Source organism: Trichechus manatus, unplaced genomic scaffold (genome assembly GCF_000243295.1).
Source record: "Trichechus manatus latirostris isolate Lorelei unplaced genomic scaffold, TriManLat1.0 scaffold00110, whole genome shotgun sequence".
NCBI classification, from domain to species: domain Eukaryota; kingdom Metazoa; phylum Chordata; class Mammalia; order Sirenia; family Trichechidae; genus Trichechus; species Trichechus manatus.
In genome coordinates, this window is record NW_004444046.1 from 5847294 (window position 1) to 5874655 (window position 27362).

General features: G+C 39.2%; 1 protein-coding gene across 12 annotated transcripts in view; it reads right to left on the reverse strand.

Annotated features, from left to right (window-relative positions):
* TNIK (TRAF2 and NCK interacting kinase) overlaps positions 1-27362 on the reverse strand; it is a 469288-nt gene that overhangs the window by 39832 nt on the left and 402094 nt on the right. For 9 of the 12 annotated variants that reach the window (XM_023737917.1, XM_023737914.1, XM_023737916.1 and 6 more), the window contains 5 exons: positions 26710-26816; positions 16761-16924; positions 14953-15050; positions 13849-13872; positions 8727-8911 (listed from right to left, as the gene is read on the reverse strand). In XM_023737917.1, coding sequence (XP_023593685.1) covers positions 8727-8911; positions 13849-13872; positions 14953-15050; positions 16761-16924; positions 26710-26816 — 578 coding nt within the window. The remainder of the gene's footprint in view (positions 1-8726; positions 8912-13848; positions 13873-14952; positions 15051-16760; positions 16925-26709; positions 26817-27362) is intronic. The other 3 variants (XM_023737915.1, XM_004383466.2, XM_004383468.2) reach the window with 1 other exon arrangement.

Genomic DNA, 27362 nt, shown 5'->3' on the forward strand with positions numbered 1-27362 from the left:
AAAAAAAAAAAAAAAGGCCAGACTTGCTGGACTGCCAGAGATTGGAGAAACCCCAAGAGTATGGCCGCAGGATATCCTTTTAACTCAGTACTGAAGTCACTCCTGAGGTTCACCCTTCAGCTGAAGAGTAGACAGGTCCATAGAGCAAACGACTCATAGTGACCCTATAGGACAGAGTAGAACTGCCCCATAGGGTTTCCAAGGAGTGGCTGGTGGATTTGAACTGCCAGTCTTTTGGTTAGCAGCCAAGCTCTTAACCACTGCACCACCAGTCAGAATTGACTCAACGGCAATGGGGTGGGGGGATAGGGCAAACAATAAAACACTTGAGGAACGTACTTCGTAGTTCAATCACGTGTATGAGACTAAATGGGCACACCAGGCCAAAAGCAAAGACAAGAGGGCAGGAAGAGAGAGCAAAACTGGACAAATGGAAACAGGGAAGCAGGGGTAGAGAAGGGGAGAGTGTTGACACATCGCAGGGTTGGCAACCAATGTCACAAAAACAATTTGTGTATTAATTGTTTAATGAGAAACTAATTTGCTCTGTAAACTTTCACCTAAAGCAAAATTAAAAAAAAAAAAAAGGGTTGGGGGAGAAAGAATTGACCAAAGTAACTTTGGAAATGAGCGGTGAGTGTAAGACTAAAGGCAAAAGAAACTGCACATAAGCATTGTACTCTATTTGATAAACTTGTTTCCCAGGGATATGGGTTAAAAATTCTGATACTGCTATACATGTACACAGGAATTGAACAATTAAGTAAGTGGATGGCGGGAGTCCAAGTTTCTCACTGTTGGAGTGAGAATTTACAGATAAGCAAAGGGAGGAGGCTAGACCAATCCGTGTGGTAATGGATGAGAGCTGCTAGTACAGTTAAGAGCTCATGTTTAACTTAATAAAAATACAGATGGTTACATACAGAAATATTTACAGCTATGTGGACATACATGAGTTAATATACACACATATTTCTTTGCTCTGTCAGCTGAGAGGGCCTAAAAGAAGCACACCCTGAAGCAATGAGCACACCTAGCACCCAGATATTGGTTTCTAATAACACTCTCCAATGAAAGAAATAAGGGCTCCTTGGAAAAATGATGGATTCTATGACTGGGGCAGGAAATATACAAGCTGAATCTGGAGCATCTTGTAGGGCCAGAAAATAAGCAAGTACGTGTTCTTTCTCTCTTTGTCTCTCTCTCTCTCTCACACACACACACACACACACGTTGATGGGGTATGTGAAGGGGGCACAGTAGTCAAATGAAAAAACTCCCAACCGTCAAAGCTAGAACAATTTGAACATAAAAATAAAATACTATTGGATTATAACTTAAAGTACAAAATAAATATCCATGAGTTCATACTGATATAAACAAATGTTTGACTAGATTAATAAATGCGGAGAAGAGACAAATATCTCACGCAGAAGAATTCCAAATAAATTATGCAGATACTCCACCCTAAAAGATCAGGATCATAACTCCCCACTTTTTATCTGTGGGCTGCGCATACTGACTTCCTTCCACTGGGGGGAAAAATGAGCAACCTTACAGTGGAGAAACTTGACAAACACTAGTTCAGCGAGGTGATCAAGGTGAATGTCCCGTGGAGAGTATGTGTTCTTTGTTTTTTTTTCCTAAATGTTATTTTGTTGTTGTTGTTGAGAATACACACAGCAAAACATACTAATTCAACAGTTTCTAAATGTAAAATTTAGTGACATTGGTTACATTCTTTCAGTTGTGTAATCATTCTCATCCTCTTTTTTGAGTTGTTCCTCCACCATTAACATAAACTCATGGCCCACTATTTAATTTTAGAGTTGCTGTTGTCAATTTGATCCCATACAGATAGTTCTCAAAAGACAATAATGTTCAAGGCAGACCTTTTACTAGTTTAAGCTAAACTACTGCTTGGTTTTAAGGTAAGTTCAGAGGATATTTTTGGTTTAAGGTTTAAAGATTATCTCAGGGCAATAGTTTCAGAGGTTCATCACCCTCCATGGCTCCAGAAAATCCAGAATTTGAAATTCTGTTCTGCATTTCGCCCTTTTGATCAGGATTCTTCTATGGAATCTTTGATCAAAATTGTTCAGTAATGATAGCCAGGTACCATCCAGTTCTTCTGGTCTCATGACAAAGGAGATGGTTGTTCATGGAGGCAATTAGCCACAAATTCCATATCCTCCTCCTATTTCTGACTCTCCTTCTTCCTCTGTTGCTCCAGGTGAATAGAGATCAATTGTTGTACCTTGGATGGCCACTTGCAAGCTTTTAAGACCGCAGGTACTATGCAATGAACTAAGAGGTAGAACAGAAGCAGTAAACAAGTTACTAGGCCAACTAACTGGGATGCCCCATGAAACCATGACTCTAAACCTCCAAACCAAGAAACCAAATCTCATGTGGTGTTTGTACACAAGCAGACTCAGCAGCTACTTTTTTGTGTTGTTGTTGTAAACATTTATCTGTCATGCAACTTTTGCCAGTTGAACTTTTTACAGGTGTACAGCTTATTGACAGCAATTACAATAATCAGCTGTGCAACCGTACCCTTAATCAATACAATTTTTTCATCACCGTTAACCCTCCTTTCCCCCCCCCTCATCCCTAGTAACAACTAATAAACTTTGGTCCCTATATATTTGCCTTTTCTTGTCTTTTTATATAATTGAGGTTATATAATATTTGTCCTTTTGTGATTGGCTTATTTCACTCAGCATAATGTCTTCAAGCTCCATCTCTACTGTAGCACGTATCAAGACTTCTTTTCTCCCGCTGGCTGAGTAGTATTTCATTGTATGTACGTACTACATTTTGTTTATCCATTCATCTGCTGATGGGCATTTAGGTTGTTTCCACCTTTTGGCTATTGTAGGTAGTGCTGTAATGAACATTGGTGTACAAGTCTCTTTTTGAGTCTCTGATTTCAAGTCTTATATAACCTAGAAGTGGAATTGCTGGGACATATGGTATTTCTAGATAGTATGTATTCTTGATATGATGTGATGAAAATGGCAGTTTATCTCTGTGATCTCCCCCATCAAAACCCCTAACTCCAGTCCAATTATGAGAATAACATCAGACAAATTCCAATAAAGGGACATCCTATAGTATATCTAACCAGACTCCTCAAAACCATCAAAGTCATCAAAAACAAGGAAAGCCAGAGAAACTGTCACAAACAAGAAAAGCCTAAGGAGACATGACAACTAAATGTAATATGGTTTCCTGAAACAGAAAAAGGACACTAGGTAAAAACTAAGGAAACTGAATAAACTATGGACCTCTGTTAATAATAATGTAACAGTACTGGGTCATTAATTATAACAAATGTACCATACTAATGTAAGATGTTAATAGTGGAAACTGTATGGGGATAAGTTACATGGACTTCTCTGTAGGATCTGCTCAACTTTTCTAAAAATCTAAAACTGTTCTAAAATATAAAGTCCATTAATAATAAAATAATGAAAAAGGCAATGATTAAAAAACAAAACACTAGGGCTAAAACAACGACTACTACAACACTTTATAGTTAAGGTAATCTTTTGTTCTAAAAATTATTTTTCCAATATAGAGACTGAGTAGGAAAAATTAGTTGTCCAAAATCCTGTAAAGATTGAAACAAAACAAAAACAAAAAGGCAAAAACCCTCCACTGATTTCAAAGGAAAATTACAGGAAATTTACAGTAATTAGGCAGCAGGTTTAGAACTATAATTCCCTCTAATTAGATTTGTCAAGGTGTTCCTGGACATATTGATTTAATTCAATTCAATACTCACTTATTGAGCACCTGCTATATGAAAGGCCCTTGATTTGGCACTGGGTAGTGGATATAAAAGCTGAAAAAGACATGGTTTCTGAAACTAAAGAAGTTAACATCCGGAAGAGCATAAAACATAAAATAAATACTCAAACACAAGGCAGGAGGTAAGAGAGAATGACAGAAGATGGACATGTTGCTCCAAGAAAAGGTGTAACATTGGAAAAATGCAAGATATTTTTAAGAACTGATAGAGAGGTCAGGCTGAAGCATATGTTGGGGCAGTCATGGGCCCTAGAGATGAAAAGGGTTGTAGGTGTTTTATGCAGACCCTGGGGAACCAGGGAGATAGCATGACCAGAGTCAAGTTTCTGGAACATTCATCAGGGTGGAGCCTGAACAATGGATGGCAGGGCAGAGAGAACTGAAGGCAAAGGGACTACTGCAATAACCTGGGCAAGAGGTGAGGGAGTCAGAATTATGGTTTTTATGTGTATGTGAGGGAGGAAACATAAAATTACTACACGGTTTTGGCTGTCCAGACTGCATTATTTGTGAGATTTTACACAATTCACTGACTCTGCTGGCACAGACGGTGCTAATGATCAAGACTGTGCCTTACGTGTACTGTTCCGAACAAAAGCACATGCTGGTACTTGAAGGAAGATACTAATACAAAAGGATGCCTCTCTGGCTTGTTTGATACGATGTAAATCAACTTGCAGGCTTTTCCTTCCCTTCTTCCTTTTCTATGAAGCTTTTATTTTTTTCCCTGATTGACTGTAAAAGTAGTACATGCTCATCATAAAATTGGGAATATATATAAAACAAAAATCCCTTATAGCTAAATAATTTACAGGTAATCACTGTTATAATTTTGGTCTATTTCCTTCTACTTATTATTTTATGCATGAGGTATTTGGGAACAGTACAAGTGATTAATTAAGGAACACTATCTTAGTTATCTGCACTATTGTAGGTTATACCTTATACTCTACATATAAAATCAGCACTGTATGTAGACAAAGCTGTTGCTTTAAACATTGGAATCCACAGCTGCTTGTCTGAATGGCTAGTGCTCACTTTATTTTTGAGAGCTCTTTTGTATATACATTAAAGTAGTGAATCATGCTCCAATATATTTTTATTTTCTGCTTTAAAAATATATAGCACAAAATGTAAAGGTTTATCTTAACAATAGAAAATAAAGGTGATAAGAATGTATATAAGAAGCACTCTACCCCTGAAACACTCTATTCCTAAAGAAACAACTGTTTTATAACGGATATTTTTAATAGTGTGAAGTTTCTCAGGCATACTGCTATCACATTGTAATAGAACAGACAGTATATATTTTTATCTGCATATAAAAATACATATATTTACCAAACTGGAGTAAAGACACACACTCACATATCCTGATTTTTCTCTTACTGTATCTCCTTTTTAGGAGCCCTGGTGGAGCAGTAGTTAAGTGCTGGGCTGCTAATCGAAAAATCAGTGGTTAGAACCTGCCAGTTGCTCCACTGGAGAAAGATGTGGCCGTCTGCTTCCGTAAAGATTTACAGCCTAGGAACCCCTATGGGCAGTTCTACTCTGTCCTTCCTATAGGATCGCTATGAGTCTGAATCAATGGCCAAAACCAAAAACCAAACCCACTGCCATCGAGTTGATTCTGACTCATAGTGACCCTACAGGACAGAGTGGAACTGCCCCATAAGGTTTCCTACACTGTAAAATTTTACAGAAGCAAATTGTCACATCTTACTCCAGCGGAGTGGCTGGTGGATTTGAACCACCAAACTTTCGGTTAACAGCTGAGCACTTTAACCACTGTGCCACCAGGGCTCCTCTAACTTGACGGCAATGGGTTTTTTTTTTTTTTGGTTTGGTATATCTCCTATACATATAATTAAATATTTTAATTCACTCATCATTTCATCTAAAATTTGCTAAATCTTCACGAGCCATGTCAAATACTACCTCTACCATAAACATTCCACGATAGCCCTGGTTTATTATTTCTCACCTGGATTATAGTAATAAATCCTCTTAATTGCTTTACCAGTCTCTAGCCTGTCCTCTTTCCAAATCATCCTGCTGAAATACTCCCCCTCAAACATAGCACTGATCATGTCACATCCCTGCTCAAAAACCTTTAGCAGTTGCTCAGTGGCTACATGATAAAGTACCACTTCTTAGTCTGGTTCCACTAGTCCAGACTTTTCTTTCTATATAAACCCTGCATTACCACCAAACTCACCCTTCTGTGGCTTTACTTCTGATATTACCCCACATTCCTTTCTATCTTGACGACAGTTATTTGTGTACATGTCTTTTCTCTGGATTAGGCAATAAGCTCTTTGAAGTCAGGGTTGCAATTTCAGTTCAGCGCAATTAAATGTAAATCAGATCAACTGTATTCCAGATACCACGCAAGGTGTTAAGAGTAGAGAGATAAATACGGCACAATCCGCACACTCAGGGAGCTCAGAGAGGGAGACACACATTAATAAATAACCACGATTCAAGGCACTATGTAAAACTGCTGGACCACACACAAGGGACAGTGGCAGCACAGAAGAGGGGGCAGGCTCTCCTTGTGTGTGTGGGGGGGCTGCGAGGAGGTGATTCGTAAAGAGAAAGGAGACTGCCAGACAACAAGGGCAAGGTACATGAAACGGCTGAGAGGAGGTACCGCATGGTCTGTTCAGGGCATTTTAGAAAGTTAGGTGATTCTGCAGTGAGGGAAGAGGTCACAGATTTGCCTTTAAGGTAGGCAGGGTGAACACTGTTAACAGCCTTGCAAAACACCATACCATAAACCAAAAACCCATTGCTGTCGAGTCTATTCCAACTCCTAGCAACCCTATAGGACAGAGTAGAACTGCCCCATAGGGTTTCCAAGGCTATAATCTTTACAGAAGACGACTGCCAAATCCTTCTCCCGTGGAGCAGCTGGTGGGTTTCAACTGTCAACCTTTTGGTTAGCAGCTGAGTACTTAGCCACTGCATCACCAGGGCTGCAAAACATGATAAGGAGTTGAAAATCAAATGCCATTTAACATCTCTTCCAATGCTGCCATTGGTTGTTCTTCAAAATGTTTAGATTACTATACAGCTTTCACTGTAAGTTTTGTCTCTCTCCAATTAGAGTATAAAATTCTGGAAGGCAGAATCCATGTGCACACTTCCTGAATCTCTCCAAGCCCTCAGCACGATGCCTAACACAGAGTGGGAGTTTTAGCAATCTTTTAGTTTGATAATCCAAACTCATTCTGATAGTTGTACGCTCAGTGCTTAAACAGAATTCAAAACATCTGCTAGAAGAATTAACCAATGCTGAGTCAAGACAAAAACTGAAAGGACCAGCATGTTTTGAGAAAATGTTCTGGATTAGTGATTTTGCCTCTAGAACAATTTTACTTGCTGTGAAAAAAGCAATTTAATGTAATTTGTTTCAAAATGTCATATTTTAGCATATTTATGGTTGTCAATAACTGGGTAACCAACAGTAAAATAACTAGTATGGATTTTCAGCTGTGTTAATTGAAATTGTCTCTCGGAAGTGCTTGCATGTAGTGATGGTTAATCAATGGATGACATGTCCCTGAAGACTGGCCAGCCTTCCTCTCCAACCCCTGCTGGGCAGGACAGTCGTCTGTGACCTAGAATGGCATCTCCTCTACGTAGTGTGAGCATGGTGTGATGACCAATAGTAGTAGCCAAGCCAAAGAAATAGAAGCGAATGCAGAGTGAAGCTGGGAAAGTTAGAACTACATTCCATCAAAGTTATAGCCAACCAGAGCAACTGCATTTTGCATTTTGTGTTTATTTGGGGGAGGAAACGAGAGAGGTGTGTGCGTGTGACTATGTAAATGTGATTGTCAGAGCTGTAGAGGCCGTGGGATGTGGGGTAGGTTCTTTCATAGGCTCCAAAGTACTCTCCCCAGTCCAATGAGGGGAAAGAAAAGTGAGCCTCCCACACCCTGTAAGAAAAAAGAAAAAGAAAAAAAAAAAAAAGGGAAACAGATAAGTATAAATATAGGTGTAAATAACAAAAAAAAAGAAGACGACGACCGCAGAGAGGCTGACAAAGTATGTGGACAAGACAAAGGTAACAGAAAAAAGGATGAAATAAGAGGTGATGAAGAGAATGAAGTATAAATCATAAGTGGGGATATTAAAGTCAAATTATCAGAAGTTTCTCTGCAAGATGATTTGACTCCTGATTCTTTTGCTGGGATGATAACCCGTGCTGCCACGAGCACTCCTCGTGTATTTACTGAGGGGAAGAGAATAATGGAGTACAGTGTCTCATGTTATTAATATTAATCCTGAAATGCTATTGTCCATAATTTCATACTTTCAGTTCTGGGGAGACGCATGAATCAAGAGTCTGGCTGTTGATATCGTTTACCCTGGAGATGACAAGAACCAAGAAAGAGTCATCAAAAGGACAGTGATGATAGGTAGGCAAAGCATATGGATGCCTAGATATGCTACATATTCTAAGCGATTGTGTCCATGGAGAGAGATAATTACAGAACTATGTTCTAAGAAAAAGCTGAATCCTGAAAGTTGATTTATTTTGCCAGAGACCTATAAACTGTCTTATATTTAATCATATTTCTCGTCCTTTTGTTTTGGAGATTTAACCCCCTCCTTACTTGCTTATTTTGGATCTGTTACCAGGAAAGACCAATCACTAGAAAAGGACATCATGGTTGGTAGAGGGTCAGTGGAAATGAGGGAAGCTCTTAAAGAGATGAATTGACACAATAGCTACAACAATGGACTCAAACATACCAATGATCATGAAGATGGCCCAGGACGGGGCAATGTTTCACTCTGTTATACATAAGATTGCTATGAGTTGGAGCCAACTCGACAGCAACTAACCACAACAACAGCACCCCCTCCTGGTCTACACTGAAAAAGACTCCTCTTACATCAGCCTGGGTATGTCGCTGACAGCCACTGTCCCGTCATGAGTCTCACTCTCCCCATCTTCCTCCTCTTCTTCACTACTTTCCGACTCCTCACTGGAGGAGGAGTAATCAGTCACCTTCTTCAGGGGACGGTTTGTTTCTTCAATACGGAGTTCTCTTAATTCTTTGGCTAATGCCGTCAGATCCTACAAAAGATAAGTTCGTTCAGCACGTGAATTGCAGATAAGACCAAAGCTACATATCTCAGAAAGTCAATGCTCCAGCTTAAGCAACAAGAAAAAAGCTCTATATAGAACTGCTACAAACACAGTTACTGCATGGAGCTAAGGAAAAGATGTTTGTAGCGCACAGAAACTAGAAAAGAAAGATGAAATCGATTTAAATTTTGCTCAAAACCAATAGCTAGACCGAGACTGTTCAGTTCTGAATATATACGTGTATGTGCATTGTGTGTATACACATATATACATACACTGAGTTCTCATTTTATTTTGGGAAGGTGAAGTTGGTAACCCTCAGAGTTAATGAGAAAATACATGGGATTAGAAATTCTTCCCCAGTATTTTGGGGCTCCTGCCCAAGCCACAGTGATGGCCTTTCCCCTGATGTGATTGCTACTGTACCAAAATCCAGCATCAGTCACAGAACAGAGCAATTCCCAAGGTCCCAGCTACGACAATGACTCATTTGGTGTGTCATCATTCCCTGAAGAGCAAAGGCTCTACATCAAATGATGACCCACCCCAAAGCCCAGTGCCACTGAAATTATAGCCACAGAGCCGAGTTAATCAAGAGGAACAAAAACAAAAAAAAAGGAAGTTCTCTTGCAGAATGATGGGTGTTTCATTTTCTTTTGTTTAAAATTCCAGTCACCTGGCAGAAACCCTGGCTAAGAGTACTGAAATGAATGTGCAAACACCAAACAGAAGAGATAATTTCCCAGTTTTCCATGAGCATGATGAAACCTTTAGCCTTATGTGATATGATGATGTGAAATTTAATCATCAGGCATATTGCAGGCAGTGGCTGAAGGTCTGACTACCTTTTATTTTACATGCTTTCAGGGCAATGCAGAGGGAAGCAATTCTGCAAAAGCATGGCTGCTCTAATTCACATGGGTTAAACTGCCCATGGCGCACAGCATGCAAATGAGGAAGAAGCAATTTGACATCAGTCTTACCATTTCTCCCTATATTAGTGACCCATGTGAGAACCAGAGCATTCAGTGAGAGACGGGATTAGGGAGAAAGAAACTCATTGAAAAATACTAAATCCCACAGTTTTCTTATAGCCATATTCTCTCTTTATTTCAATCCAGAAATGTATTTGTCCAATTCACCTGACGTAGGATTATAGCAATCTAGATGATCTAAATGGTGTTTGATAAGCTATCCAAATTGGTTGAAGGAAAAACCGTGGTTAAGTGTGCATAACTGAATTTTACATTTATTTTATTTTTTTTAATTATAATTTTATTTTGAGAAGGCAAAAAATCATCATGTTTCTTCATTGCCACCTATACATCAAGCATTACTATTTGTTGTTAAGACTAGGACAGGAAACACTTTAAGTGTTTTATTCGGTCTAGAAATTTAGGAAGTTCAGGGTGTTAAGTGAGGGAGACGTTTCTTTCTAATTTCATAAAAATCAGATGGAAAGCAATAATGACTTTTAAATTTGTCCTGAAATCAAATGAAATGAAGTCCTTGAAAAAGGGAAGCTTCTGAAAATTCAAATTACACATGATATATGCAAACACATTTTCTGGGATTTTTACACACACACACACACACACACACACACACACAAGGCCTCAATCTCAGCAGATATATTTGTCCTATACATGCAAATGAAAATAAAATTGTTTTTAAAAATGCTCAATAGTGTTTAAATATAATATGTATTATTATAGTAGAGGAAAACTACCACATAGATAAAATTTCCTGAAAATTTACTTCTGCTTTATTTATTTATTCTTTAGCAATGGGCCAAAATAAGAAAAGCTTATATCTGGATTTAAGTTTTTTACTTCTTATTTTCTCTTGACAATTGCCAATGCTTATCTTTATCAAATGGAGAAGAAACTGAAGAATATGCTATACTTGAACACCTTGGGAAAATACAGTGTAGGTATTTGTTAAGGTCTTGAAAGGAAAAGGAGATTATAATTCTCTGCACTAGCAAAATAACAACAAATTTGATAAATTTATTTTGTATTTTGACTTCTGCATGTTAAAACCATGTTAAAACTCATTAAAGAATATAATTAGCACTTAAAATGTTACTTGCTGTTAGAAAATACATTTTATTATAATTTAAAGAGAGAATATGGTTTAAAAGAGCTCATTTCCAATGTCAATAATTCTGTGAGTCAAATATAATAAGATTAGCTAGGATCTATTTAAATTCATGACACATTTTCCCCATGGCTTGGTTTTCCTCATCTCTGACATTTCAAAACAAGAAAAAAGATATTTACAAAAAAAAAAAAAAAAAAATCCAGCCTATTTAGAAATATTTAGCTGATCCAAAGTCCATTGATTTAAGGAAACTCACACTTGTCAAAACGACCTACAATTTTCTAAACACTGTGTTTAGAACACTTTAAAGTTCTGACCTACTTAGTAATTTCATTTTTAATTAGAAGTTTTTTTTTGTTTCCACGTTATTAAAAAAGCTGTCTTTATTGAAACATTAGAAATAATTGCAAATTCCTTTTAAGTTTAATTGGTAATAGCTTGCAGGGTGACACACACATGAAAATCCCAAGGTAACAATAATGAGTAACTTAAAAGTAGTATCCCCAGTCTAAGAAAATTAATCTTCCATTGCCAATAGCTTATGTGTTTAGCTGAATTTTTGTTTCTTATCATTCCACTCTGGAACAATTTACAATAACAAAGTTATAGGAAATAGACATGGTCTAAAATTGATTCATTTAATTCTCTGTCAATACCAATTTTCTCCACATAATGAGTCTTTGTGGTAATTTATTGCTTGACTGTCTCAAGCCTCGAACTAAAAAGTATTAAAAAGGAGGAATAAAAAGCGCTATTTAGCATGAAAATATTTAAGATGTATTACTAAAAAAGAAATATAGCAAAACGGTAAGATTTTTTGACTATATGGTAAATGTGAAGAGTTAAGAGGCTCTTAAAGGTTTCTCTGATGTAGCACTTTAGAATCAACTTGATTCTATTTTTCAATCAAAAAAGCTTATTTAATCTGATAATTATGATACCTTGCCTAAAAAGATGCTTTTTTAGTTCTCTTTTTAGAAACAATATAGTTTATTCAAATTTTAGTTCAATTTTTTTTAACAATTATTTTGTTCAATTTTTTTAAGCTGGTCTTTTCTTTATGTATCAAAAATTTTTTGTTTCTTTCTAGGAAATCTAAAGATATCATTGGGCAAGTCACTTAACTTCAGTATCCTCATCCGAGAAAAAATGGGTTTGAACCACTAGTTACTGTTGACGTTCCATCCAATCTACGGATGTGTCCTGGGATGTTTCAGATTCCTGCGCACTCAGGAAGAACAGTACTAAAGCCAATGTTTGCTTATGTATACAAACTTCAAGACACATATTTAACTGTGCCAAAGTGTGCTGCAGTACTCCAAAATACATAAATAAAGCAATTTTGAAAAACCCAAAAAATCCTTCTTTTCCTCAAGGCAGCTATCTCCAAGGCAACTTCTGGACTGAGGAGATTCTCCTTGAGCTGCTCACACCACAGCCATCTTGTTGGCAGCCACAGCACCAGAACATCATTCTTTTTCTTCACCTCTTTTGAGGGGAAACTGATGAAAATTGTGATAACAGCTGTCCTTCTCGTTATTATGAGGGAAGGGGCAAGGTAGTGGTACATAGCAATTTAAAAACATCCCCTTTTCCCTTTCTATTAATGCCCTTCACATATTACAGACATGCAGAGTCATATTTTTTCATAAGCAATAACCCTTTACCTAGGATCACAACTTTCTAAATCACTCTGAAGGGTGAGGTAGTCATAATTCTGAAAGAGTAGATGCTCTTTGGTGAAGATGAGATGCCTAGAAACATGCTTCTCCCACCTGCCACAATAGGTCCATGCCTCAAGCCCAAACCTGAGCCATGACGACAACTTCTGGGGTTTATACAGCAACTGATACTTCATAAAATGCTTTCGCACACATGACTCGAGGGATCCTGAACAATCCTGTGAGTGAGGCAGGGTAGGTGTTTTTATGCGCATTTTACAGATGTGGATACTCTGGCCCAGAGGGGTTAAGTGGCTTGTCCCAATCAGTAATTTACTGGGGATCCAGGTTTTGAATACAGCCTGCTGACCCCAAAGCTACTGCTTTTTGCTTATCATTTCACAAAAATGCTGCTCAGCAGAGCTACAGCCTAAAAGCCATAATGGGGATCTTCAGATTCCATGCACTAGGACTCGCTGCAAGGTCTGACTCTTAAAAAAACACTCTCCTATGCTGTATTCATGCAGGTCTGACAAACAGCGCAAAGGCATCATCCGTCTTAGTAAGCTACCTGCAATTGACAAAGCCATATATTTTTCTAATGGAAAAATGTCTCCACAGATAAGGAAATAAAGTCACTTAACTTGCCAGGATTCATTAACTAAAGTCAATGTTGCTGCTGATGCTGTTGTTAATGTCCCAAAATATTAATCTAACAATAGCCAGTAACTCCCTGTTCACACATCACACACTATAAATTTGGAGTGCCCCAGAATGATGTCTCTTTTCTTTGTTAGTAAAACCACTCAGAGCTGTCCCCTAGCAAGGCCGGTGAGAGCAGGTTAACAGCCCAGGCTTTGCTGCTGGAAGATACTGGAATGAGAAATGGTGCCATTAATAAAGCACTAGTGCTTGTTAGCTAGACTGGGAACAATGGAAGAGTGAAATTTTGGCTTAGAAGGAAAGTCTCTGAAGCCTTATAAGGGTGCCTGAAGGTCTTGGGACAGCTTCTACTGAAGGGGCTCTCCTCCTAGCAGATCACTCCCAACTGAGTGAACTTTAATCTGTGATCGTGTTGGCCACCATTCTGAACGTCAACATCAGGATTCAGTTTTACATTTACATCTTATGAAAGCAATACCAAGAAAAGGTAATACTAACCTCATCTATAGCTTTCTTATAGCTCTGAGATAAGAGGAACCCAGTCCAGAGGATCCACAGAAGGAGGAAAAGCCAGAAGAAAGGCAAGCAGGTTAGAAACAAAACTGGAATTATTAGTATAAAAGTGATATACAAAATAAAAAGAGAAATTCGACTTAGAACGATGCAAATTCTCTTCATTATCACTCTCAGTATATTTTCTTACTTTAAAATGTAAATAACCGAGTAAATAAAGACTTCACATTCATTTCATAGAAAAGCTTCTCAGATAATTTTAAATAAGTATATAGTAACTCATGCCAAATTAATTTTCAACTTTCAAATTTCAACCTCTACATCATTTTTTTTTTTAAAGACTATTTGGGGGTCTGTGGTGTTACAGCAATGGAGCTAGATTTCAAGGTGTCTGGCCCCCTGTCAAACCATGCTTGTCAAGTTTGGGCCCAGAAAATATACCAAATTTTTGAGAAAATAACGTGTGCCTTCCACGTTTGCTTGCCAACAGCTCCCTTCCACTTGCAAGGTATTTTTGTAAGTGCTATGTTAATTTTTTTTTACAGTAACGTAGAAAAAAATTAGAATAGCGGTCTTTATGAAAATACCTTGTGGGGGAGGGATCGGTTGGTAAACAAATACATTACTTGTGTAAAAATGTAGTAGCCCTAGAGGCATGAAAAGGGGCAGAAAAATTATAATATCACATAATTCATCTAGAAATAATATGGGGGAAAAGGCAGAAAAAATAAGAGAAACAGATAGTACTCAAGTCTGCTTAACCACACTAGTTTCAACATCTTTTTGCCAAAGTTGACAAGTAGAAATTATGGAATGATATGAGTTATTTCTTATCCTGTTTTATTTTCTAAAGGAGTACTAACGATCAGCAAAATATCAAAAGGCGGACAATGGGCAGAGGGGCAATGCAAGACCTGTTCAGTTCTTTCCTAAGCAGGTATGACTTCCCTCTGGAGGCTTCTAGCATCTGTTCTTACTAATCAAGGTGATTTTTCTTCGTAATCATGAGTATATCCCCACCTACTTTATCCTATAGGTTCTCTGGTAAATTAAAGGAGCTCAAAACCCTTCAGAGAGAAAAGCACTCACAGCTGGTCGACTAGGTCGGGTAATGTCCCTGGATTCTTCTGGTTTCACCTTGGAAGGCTCATGGGGGAGCACAGGTGATCCTTCCGACTTACTGTTGGCTAGAGAGAAAAGACAGAAGGCCAAGGATAGTAATTGTGGCACAAGTTCTGTGATGAGTCATCCCTTCAGGATTACTCTGTGGACACGTCATTTACTGAGGCAAATCCCTAACCAGATCCAAGAGATAATCATAAATATTCAAACAAAATCAGGCAAATAACATGTAGGCTTGTAATCCGGAAGTCACTAGTAACAATAGAAACTGTAGAAACCACCACCACCATTTACTGAGCGCCTATCACGTTGCAGGCACAGTGATAAAAGCTTTCTACGTCAACTGTCTCATCTAGTCCTCACTCTAACCCTATAACATGGTACCCTTTTCCTATCTTACAGGTGAACACAGGCTTAGAGAGTTGATGCAACTGGCCTAAGGTCTCAATAAAAATATGGGTAGAGCTGAGACTCTAATATCTCAAAGCCTTATTGTCCATCATTATGTTAAACCAGCATCCCCAAGTCAAGGTTCTATGCTTGGGTTCTTCTTTACTACCTACTTATCAAAACAGGCTATTTAGATCAAATTATGCAAAAAACACTCAATTCTATTCCATTTGGTGGAATGATTCTTAAATGAGGGGAGGGTTGTCTGGACCCTTTATGGAAGAAAGAATGAGGTAATAAAGGGGAAAGGCAGTAGAGTTGAGGTGCAGAGCAACCTTAGAGGACGTTAGCAAGTCAGCTACGACTGTGTCTAATGAAGAGGCTAAGGAAGAATAACCAACTGGTGGTTCTCATCAGGCAGAATCATCCGTAAGTAAATGAGTGTTTATCAAATGGTACTTTGAAAAGGACTGGTCTTTAGAAACAAAAAACTGTCTTTTGAAGAAGGGAATTCAGAAAGTTAATTTTGATTAGCTAGCAACGAAGTGTTTTCATGTATACTTAGCTGGACAATTACACATGAAAACCTTAGTTTTTCACAGGCATCTTCATTAATGAAAACTAAACAGTGATGAACGACTTAAATGTTTAGAGAGGCTAATTTTTACCTCTCTAAATAGGAATAACCTGAAGAATCAAATATATATTTTTTTAAGTCAAAGATTTTATTTCTTCCCTTAAGTGTATTTATTCTGTTAATCTTTATTAAATTTTATGTCAAGAAATACCTAGTACCATGAACTATGTTCGGAATGCTAAAAGGGGCAATTGGTGCACTGGTAACAGGATACTGGGTATGTGAAACTCTAATGATGCAATTGAATGGAAATGGAAATTGAGAGTTAAGCAGTTGGCTGCTAAACAAAAAAAAAAAAGTCAGAGGTTCAAAACTACCAGCCTCCGTGGGAGAAAGATGTGGCCATCCGCTTCCATGAAGATAACAGCCTTGGAAACCCTATGGGGCAGTTCTACACTGTCCTAGATGGTCATTATGAGTCGGAATCAACTTGATGGCAATAGGTTTAATGGATTGGTAAGTGACTAGATTTTCAAATAAGACGAATATTCTGTGATCTTATTAATCTCTTTAGAAAACAGTGGGATCTATGATCAGGAAGGATTTAGTCCACACTCTGACATCACACATATTTGAGGATGGCAGCCCACTTCTCTGAGGAGATGGAGACTGAGAACAGTTAAGGGGCTTTTTCAATATTATACAGTCGGTGATCATGCCAGCGCCAGAAGTCAGGAACTAATATGATCCCTGTGCCCAGCTCTGCTACCCGGCAGTGCTATCGGTAAAAAGGTAAGAGAAGTTTTACCTCGAACTCTGGTCCGTTCGCTGGAACCTGCTTGTGATCCAGGCTGCGAGCCTCCTTGGGAACTGGGCTGGGAGCTAGGGGTGCTTGAGCTGGAGGAGCTGCCACTACTGGTCCTCTGCAAGGGGCTCTCCAACACGGGCTCAGTCCTCCGGAGGTCAGGGTTGCTGCACGGGCGGTACAGTGCACTGATTACACTCCCAAGACCTTGCCATTGGTGGACACAAGCATAATCCAGTACCCTCTCCCGTGCAGAGCAATAATGAAAGCACTCAGAAGACCCAGGTACTGAAGGAGTCAAAGCCAGACAGTCATGTCTTTCTACATGGAGCTCCTGGCCAGATACGGGATACGGGTGGGATGAACTCATGACCCAATCCTTGAGCCGTTACATTCAAAGTATTAGCTCTGAAACAGTGAACTGCCAAAAGGAGGCTTTCTCTTAAACCATTTGCTTTCTGTGTTCATTGTAAAAAACTAGAAAAATATTAAAGGTAAAAATAAGGAAACAACATTTGTCATTTCTGAACCAGGAGATAGTCAACCCATATTTTACTAGTTGGTATATTATCTTCTATCTAGACTTTTTTTTTTCCTGTACATATGGAATCAAACTGTATATTCAATTTTGCATCTTGCTTTCCCCCCTTAACACTGCATTGTGAGCATTTTCTTACGCTTCTGAAAATAATAATGCCTGCGTAACAGTCATATTGTCTAACCACTCCTCTACTGTTAGATATCAAGGTGCTTCCAATATATTGCTGTAACACATAAGACAGAGACAACCATCTACATGCATACAAATACCCTATCACATCTCTATTTCCTTAGTATAGGTTCCTGGAATTGAGTGTGTGTGTGTGTGTATGTGTGTGTGTGTATGAGTATAAAGGTATTACCAGTTTTTACTAAAGTGTATGAAATGGTTTATCTCTCTGAGTTTTATTATGGACAGTTTGCTAATCTGGACAAATCTGTTGTTTTAATGCAATTAAAAAATTACTATTGATGTAGGATATTTTTTGTTCACATTTATTTGCCATTTATAATTTCTGTGAATTGCCTAATCATGTTCTGTTCTTTGCTCATATAGCTACTGGAATATTTGCATTTCTTATTATTGTCTTGCAGGAAGTCTATATATACTTAGGCATTACCAAAGGGAGGTGTGATTTTTGATAATTATTACTAAGTGCTAATTCAAGAACAAATTAGTTTGTTGGCAGGCTAGTAACCTCTACTTTTCATAAGACCTTTCTATGTTATTAGTCCTAGTATCTTTACTTCCCCCTAAATAGCAGTATTTATTCATTCACTCAGTTGTTCTAGTCCAGGTACTGGGGATACAATGATGACCAGGACATAGCCTCTGCCCCTTAGGAGCTCAGCCAGACCTACACAGCCAATTTCATCCATGCTTTGCTTGCAGTGAGCACACAGCAGTATGGGAGCATGGAGCAGAGTCACCTAGGTTGTTTTAGGTGGTCAGGGAAGCTGTACCAGAGGAGGAGACATCTAAGCCAAGACTGGAACAATGAGTTGGGCAAAAGAGGGAAATGGTAGTGGTGGTGGAGGCAGTTTCTGAGTTTTACGATTCTGTAAAAAAATAAGCAACATCCTCAGAGCTTCTATAAAGCTTTTCCTTTTAAAATTGTAATTCAAAGGTCTTTCAAATTTTCCTTTAGATTTACACAAAACTGGACATAGATAATTTAGTCAGAGCTGAAACTCAAAGCCCAGATCTATTGCCATCCAGCTACTGAGGGGAGAACCTGATCCCATATAGGCTCCCTCCATGTTCCCAGTGTTTTCAGTTCTCTAAACAGAATTCCACATCTGTGTTGATATAGTCACCATGTTGTTGCTGGGTGCTGTCGAGTTGATTTCGACTTATAGTGACCCCACGTAACAGAGAATTGCTCCACAGGTTTTTCTAGGCTGTAATCTTTATGGGAGCAGATTGCCAGGTCTTTCTCCTGCGGAGCCACTGGGTGGGTTCGAATTGACAATCTTTTGGTTAGCAGCTGAGCACTTAACCATTGCGCTATCAGGGCTCCTTTGAGCTAGGATTTTAACGCAGTGAGATACTTACATAAAAATGCAACTTTATGCTTGAATTTTGGCCCACCCAGTTCAAAGTTTCAAATACATACCAGACACTGTCCTGTGTTAGGCGTTAGATGTTTCATACATAAATGTGAAAATTATATGGTCCCTTCCTGAGAGACACTTACAGTCCAGTCACAAAATTGTCAGCCTTATAACAGCCACTAAACCAAACAGTCTCTTTTGAAAACATACTAGTAAGGATCTTGCTTTGTGGTAATGCATCTGCCAAAAACAGTTGCTTGAGACATTTGGTTTCAAATTCTTTAAACATGGATTATTGGAAGACATGCCTGGTGACTCTAGAAAACTTCAGTGGAAAACTTTATATGTAAAAATAAATATGTCTTTATAATTTATTAATTTAAATCACATAAATGTAGAATTCACTATTATTTTAGTGAAAATTATTTGCACTTAAGTCACTGAAATTGATTTGAATCCACAGTGGAAATATGCCTTGATTGGGAGAATGCATAAACTAATAAACGTATTTCTTCTGAAATAGTCTACATTTCAAAATTTTTGATTTTCATAAGGAAACACTTCCACTCCCTTTAATTCCCAAATAATGAATTCTTCCCTTTTGCCTTCTTTTGAAGCCCTGGTGGTACAGTGGTTAAGAGCTTGGCTGTTCAAATCCACCAGCTGCTCCTTGGAAACCCTATGGGGGGGCAGTTCTACTTTGTCCTATAGGGTTGCTATGAATCTGAATCGACTCAAAGGCAGTGGGTTGTTGTTGTTTGTTGTGCCTTCTTTTATTAAACAGTAACAGTAAAGGATTATTATGCACAATTAATAAATGCCAGAATATTTTTTCTAAAAAAATGTATTGTTATTGCTAACCAACAGTAATGCAGATTAAGAGTGATGGGCAGGTTGAAGCATCTCGGTGGTTGCTATCAGTTTGTACAATGGTAATGTGATATTCTTTGTATTTAAAAAATCTATTGTCATCAAACTGTCAACAGTTACTTTAAAACAAAGATGAGAATGTAAGACGGCAGAGAAACTAGATTAATGGAAATGGAACAACCAGAATGGACATAATGAGGATGTTCACACATTGTGAATAACATAACCAATGTCACTGACAACTTGTGTAGAAACTGTTGAATGGGAACCTAAACTGCTGTGTAAACCTTCATCAAAAACACAATAACATATTATTAAAAAAAATTTATTATCACTGCTTGTCATTTATATTGTTAAGTGTAATGGAAACATTTGGAAACAAATAGTGGAGATGGTTGCATAACACAATAAAAGTAACTATGTGAAAAATGTTGAAATGGTAAAATTTTTGTTTTATATACACTCACCACATATGCACAAAATCTACTGAGAGAGGGTTTGTGACAGGGGCTCTGAGTTTTTTGTCTTGGTAGTTGTGATGTGGTAGCAGGATCCAGGCACTTGCTCTAAGGTAGCACTCCTTTCACCATGTAAACAAAAAGCTTTTCATTGAGCACTTACTTGGTGACACTCATGTAGGTGAAGCAAAGGACACAGGGCATACACTCAAGTTTCAATATCATGGAGATGAGACACACGCAGTGGAGACAATAATGAACAAGGCAAAAGTCTGTATGTTGTGTGTGAAAGAGACTGTAAGCATTGCTCGACCCTGGGGAACAAGTGATGCAGCCTGGAGCAGTCAACGGCCATGTTATGAAGGAGACAGGACTTGACTGGGCTTTGGAGGGGTGAGCACGGAAGACTGGAGGAACAGCCTGAGCAAAGACATACGGGCTGGGGTTTTCCTGGTATGTGTTGATGTAGGGAGAACACCAGCCTAACTGGGGTACCCAGTCTGTGTTAGGAAATACTGGGGATTTGGGTTATGAGATGAAAAAACCAGTTGCGGTCGAGTTGATTCAAACTCATGGCAACCCCATGTATGTCAGAGTAGAATTGTGCTCCACAGGGTGTTCATGGCTGATCTTTCAGAAGCAGATCACCAGGCCTTTCTTTCAAGGTGCCTCTGGGTAGACTCGAACCTCCAAACCTTTGGTAAGCATCCAAGCACGTTAACCATCTGCACCATCCAGGGACTCCATCAGAAGAAAAAGGCTGGGTTATACAGCAAGAGCCATTCAAGCCAGGCAGAGAAACGTGTACCTTACGTGGTAGGCTCTGAATGACTGGCTAGGAGGAAGGCAGGTAGACCAGGTAGGAGGCTGCTGCCACGTGAGATGGTGAGGCCTGGCCCAGGGCTGCCCTTGTGTTAAAGAGGAGCAGGGACATTAGCAGAACTGGCTAGGCTGAGCATGCGTCTCTGACTGGGCTTGGAGCCTCTTTTTGTGCAAAGCTAATTGGATCCCATGGGCATTAAATTCCTGACCTGCGTCTCGTTAGCACATGTCCTCCCCATTGGAGCTAACCAGCGTGGGTGCTCAATAGGTTGCTATTTTTGCTGCTGGAGATTGAAAGAAGTGTTTAGTTTCTATATGGCCACACACAGAAATAGGTGAAACTTTACAATGGCTTTTCTACCTTATTATTGTTACCGTAAAACGTGAGTATTTTGAGAAAATGTCATATTGTTCACATTTTTCTCTTCCTTACTATGTACTAATATGGTCTGGCCTTGGAGTAAATGGGTCTAAGTTCTCTTAGAGAAGATAAATTTCAGAAGAATTCCATGAAATAATGGATTTACCTTGTTCACATATTAATTGAACCTACTACCCAGATCTATACATGAAAAGACTTGAAAACATCAAAGTAGATTTCTTTAAATACTAACTTTTAATTTAGACATTTGCCATAATGTAGACAATGCTGTTTAATCTACACAACACACAGTACAGTGAAACTCTGGCAATTATTCTATTCACTTGAATCGTATAAAAAGTCACAACAGAAAATTAGGATTACAAAGTGTTTTCTCGGCCCGAATACTTGGGCCAAGTCTTTAATTAACTGGCTGACTGCCCAAATTCACTCTACTTTGTCATTGACGACATAGGCAATGAGAACAACTGAGCTATAAGAAGACAGTTTTGGGATGGGACAGAGAATTATTTTTTGAAATTAAGCACTTAGTCATTGGGTTTTGATTGGGTGTTCCTGGCTTCATTTTAAATCTCTTCATATTCTGAATGTACTTGTTTGATCAAATTTTAATTTGCTTTAAAAGGCCACATGAACCAAAGTTAAACATTAAAGTGCCTGGAATTGTTTAAAGCAGTATTTAAAAAAATGAACAAAGCAAATCTTGATTTAAACTTAACGGATCACATAAGGTCTTTGCAAGCTCGTATAGTGGTGAGAACTGCCCATTGGTCTGGCGGCCTGAGCTATGCCCAGCTGCACGTGCATGTGAAGGGGGATGGGGGACCACTGCATGAGGTCACAGTGACTGTCATCACCCAGATGTAGGCCACCTAGGTAGAGAACTGTCAAAAGCATGTGATACTAGCTCAAGTAGGGAAGGGTGTTGGGCTTAAACAGTTACTATGGGACAACAATCTTTAAAAGGTAGTGAATATTACAAGATGAGGATCAACAAGCATTTGATAAAGAGGTGCTGTTGGAGTCCCTGGGTGGTGCAAATACTTAATGCGTTAAGTTGCTAATGGAAAGGTTAGAGGTTTGAGGCCACCCAGAGGTACCTCTGAAAAAAGGCCTGGCAATCTACTTTGGAAAAAATTAGCCACTGAAAACCCTGTAGAGCACAGTTCTACTCTGACAGACATGGTGTTGCCATGGGCTGGAGTCACCTCGATGGCAACTGTTTTGTTTTTGTTTTTTAAAGAGGAGCCATTAACAGACCCACTAAATGAAACGGTGAGAAAAACAGATACAAAATGGTGCCGTGTCAGTCAGAGAAACAACAAGGCTGCAAGGCCAGCTGCACCTGCTATAAACAGATTAGCACAGCGCGGCGCTGAAGAGCGTGGACTTCGGCGCAAGGATACCAGGGTTCACAATCTTGGCTGTTCTGCTTACTAATTTTGTCACCTTGGGCAATTTACTTAACTATACTTTTCTCAGTTTCCCCATCTATAAAGTGGGGGTAATTATAGTCACTACCTCACACAGCTGTTATGAGATTTAAATTAGTTAACCTTTGTAACACAGTTAGAGCAGCACCTCCCATAAATAAGTGCTCCAGAAGTATTTATTAAACCAAGAATAAATTGTCCTGAACCACGCAGAAGGCAGGAAACCACAGGGATTGCCCAATAACACTTTCCTGGCCAAGTGACGCTGACACAGGCTGCACCTTCTTGATACCATATCCATTTAAGAGCATGTTCTCTATAGGGTTCTCTTTGATTTGATATTGTGTGTGTCGGGAGCAAAGGAGGAGAAGTGAAGTACTAGGGAGATGATCCTGGGAGAAGGGAGGCTATTCAAGATAGCAAAGGTTGGCTGTTTTCCTCATGTTGTAGGCACATGCTTGCATATTTGAGCTTCTTCCATTAAGGGGGACTAGTACTCAGTTTACTGGATTAAACATACTGTCTCCTAAATTATCAAAAAAAAAAAAAAATCCCTAATACATTCCACAGTTACTATATAATGCCTTGCGCCTAGTAACTGGAGTTCATTAGTACTTAATGCAGAAAGCAAAAACCAAGCTTCTCAACTATTAGGGTCTGCCTTCTTGGGCAGAGCAAATGGTTAACCTGTTTGGCTAATAACTGAAAAGGTGGCAGTTCGAGTTCACCCAGAGGTGCCTTGGAAGAAAAGCCTGGTGATTGGTGATCTACTTCTGAAGAATCAGCCACTAAAAACCCTATGGAACACAGTTCTACTTGGACACACATGGGGTTGCCATGAGTAGGAATTGACTCAGTGGTAACTGGTTTGGTTTTCTTTAAGTAAGTGAATTCTCATATTGATACCAAAGCAAAATAAGAAACCAAAGCAAGAAATAGAATTTTGCCCTAGTAATATTGTATCCCCAAAGAGCAGCAGGTCTAGTATATCCTCTGACCCAGGAGAGACACATGGGGCCTGAGTCAGGCAGTCGGGCTGGAGGCACCAGATCCCAAGGCCACATACACCTTGGTACAAAGTGGGTCTTCAGTATATCTTTGCTGAATTTGGAAAATGAATTAAAAATAATAATAACAAAGCATCCTGAATATGTCCCTTAATAGCTATGTGATGTTTCTTGAGATCCATTCTAACTTCGCTTATTTTCTAGTCTATCTTGGGAATCACTTCAAAGAAAAGGTTGGGAGGGAAAAAAGGAATATTGACCAAGCAGAGGAAAGGTAGCTTAGAAGCTCAATAAGGACGAATTACTTAAAAGAAACTCTTTTTATGGCTTTTTGGACTGGCAGTTGTCTGACAAATGGTACACAAGAACTATGAGGTCCTCACAAGAACCAACAGAAAGCAGACTAGTCTGTGTTACAGGAATGGCTCCCAATCAATCACATCTCCCAGTATCAATGTTCCTGTGTGTTTCCCTTCCACACTGACTCAACTGGCCATGTGACTTGCAGTGATCAGAGATGATGTCAGCAAAGGCCTGAAGAGCACTTGTGCACTGGGCTTTCCCTCTGGGATGCTGTCCTGTGATCACCTAACTGTGAAGAAGCCAAAATGAAAGGCCAGGTGGAGCAAGAGGCCCAGCCAACGCATTGGCTCAATGCAGCTGCATGAGTGAGGCCAGGGGGACCAGCAGAAAAACTTCTTAGCTAACCCACAGAACAGTGAGAAATAATAAAGTGTAATTGTTTGCAGTCACTAAGGTTTGGGGTGGTTTATTATGCAGCAAAGTTGAGAGAAAGCTGCCTCTACCACAGTAAATAAATCAAATCCTAAAGCTTTTACAAATGCAATCCAGTCTAGAGTTGCAAAGTCTGGTCACATAGAGATATGTGATGGTAAGAAGCTGTGGTATTCTGTAGGGTTGTTCCACATGGCAAAAAACCCCAGTTACTGTTGAGTCAATTCTCACTCAAGGCAACACCATGTGTGTCAGAGTAGAACTGTGCTCCATAGGGTTTTCAGTGGATGATTTTTCAGAAGTAGATCAGCAGGCTTTCTTCCAAGGTGCCTCTAGATGGACTCGAATCTCCAACCTTTCGGTTAGTAGCCTTTGCACTACCCAGGGATTCCGTCCCACATAGCAAAGATGGAGATTCTCCATGTCCTGTCCCCCAACCCTCAAGTCCCCTGACTTTCAATGGAGGTAAGTAATTATTACCACTTGGCTCCCTCCCTAAGTAGAAAAATGTTAGTGACCTCTCGCGAAGTCCGTATTCTTTGGAAAAGTACAATATTTAAGTGTCTCCCAAGGAAAAGCTCATATTTTGCCAGCCACTGACCATCAAATGCCAACTTTCTTAAGCTCTAATGTCATTATAATAATACTTGAGAGAGAATAAAAAACTGCTTTTTATTTGACTATACAATAGTTCTTTTTCCTTTTTGGTTGATAGAGGGAGAAATACTTAAAGTTGAAGTGATGCTTGATCTATGGCAACTGAAATTACAAGCAACTGATCCAATGAACAGAGCATCGAGGGTTGCGTTCAAAGGAGCAAGAAGCACTGTTAATTAGAGACTGATCACTGCTTGAAGAGGGGGCTGGTAGAGCCAGGCTGGCCATCCCATGCTAACATTCCTTTGGTTCCACCATCACAGTGCACCCCAGTCTTCCTCGGCACTGCTTAGCAACACCGGCTCCACTCCACAGTGAATCTGACAAGTGCTGGAAAAAATGGCTCCTTCAGAGCCTGCCACAATTGGCAGCTCCACTGAGAATGGGTTAGTGGCTTTGCCCTAAAGGGGCTAATGTTGTTTAGTATAGCCCCATCTTATTTATGGACTGGCCCCTTCATAAGGCTTTTCATGTGAAGAGGAAAATTAAAGCTTTATGATCAAAGGCATTCCATATTTCAAAGATATATACAGATAATCATAACCTTCCTTCCCAGTCTCTCTCACTAGCAAGGGATGGTCTTCCCCTTACTATGAACACAGTGAAGGAGACTAAAACAGCCTGTCCAAGCTCATCCTTTTTATCGTCTCAGCAGAGGCCACTGCTATTACAGTTGATCCTAAAAAGGACTGTATTTATCATGAAAAATCTGAGGGAAGTTTGATCAACTATAGCAGGAAACCGCATCTGTTACCACATAAGATCTACTCAGATACTATAAGGGTAGTCTTTACTTTCCAGCTTCTCTTGAGACCTCTACACCAATCAGGAGGTCAGTGCTACTTCCTAACTGCAGGAATATACATTGTTGATAGAAAATTCTGGAAGGAGAGCACAGAGCAACAGTGGAAGCATAACTGTATTTCAGTGGCCCTCTATATTACCAAAGAGGTGACTGCCTCACAAAAGCTAGTTCTTTTGTAATTTACCAAGCTAGGGAAGCTCTGCAGTTGGCTACTATTGCATTTCTTTGGCTATTACTTTGTAATGTCTCAATGGCTCCCAGGGCACATTTCTTGACCTGATGCTAAAAATCCCCTCCAACCAGGCTATTTAGCTTTTCTGACTCCATGAAGTACTAGTTTATGAAGTAATGGCTTGGGGTAACTACAACTATAGCTATATTTGCTATTTTACTCTCAAATTTTTAAAACTGTCAGTTAAGGTAAATCCTGGTTGCCCCATCCATCCATCCACCCACCCACCCACCCACCCATCCATCCATCCACCTATCCATGAGCCCCCACTGTAAACTGATTTGTGTGAAAGACCACGAAAGAAATAAAAGGCATGTGTCCTGGCCCATCAAAGTCCAGGCGGCAAGTCAACATGTCTTCGAAGTGAAAAAAAAACTTTTTTTTTTTTTACGAGAGCAGGCAATGATAAGGTTGGTAAGGGATTTTTCCTTTACTTTAACCATCTTCCTTCTCTTACCTTGCTCTGATGGGTTGAGATCCTAGTCTGGGTCCCAGAGCACTACCGTTTCCAGGAGAATTCTTTCTGGCTAACGCTGGGGATATAGAAGTTGTTCTTTGAGGCACCTGGAAGAAAACCAGAATTTAGAAATATTTTCCATAACATAATTTCTATAGGCTACTGCCTGAAAAGCCTACTCCCTTCCCAAGATTTGCTAGGAGTTACAGATATTATCTAAAACGGGAAAATATCTTTCATTCCTCAATGAAATATTTATCTCCCTAAACAAAACCAAACAAGGGTCAACTGACACAAAGCAATGAAGCACATTCAGCAACCATTCAGAAGGGTCATCCCCAATTTTAAAGACAGATAAAATAGGATCAAACTTATTAGTTTAAATTATTTGATTCACTGGGCTAAAAATAATTGATCTCCATTGAATCTACTGGTGAATACCAGAAATCTCTTCGGGGTACCATTAACTCAGTTCATCCTTAGAAGCTGCAACAGATGTGTGCCATCCACATAAAGCCAAGCTCCATTTTTAGCTCTTCACAACTGATAAACAGAGAAGGAAATGAGGAAATCTAGTGAGAAACTAGGGTATCAGGCCAGAACTTGGGACATAAGCCACATGCCAGGGAGCTCAGAGAACCTACTGCAATAGA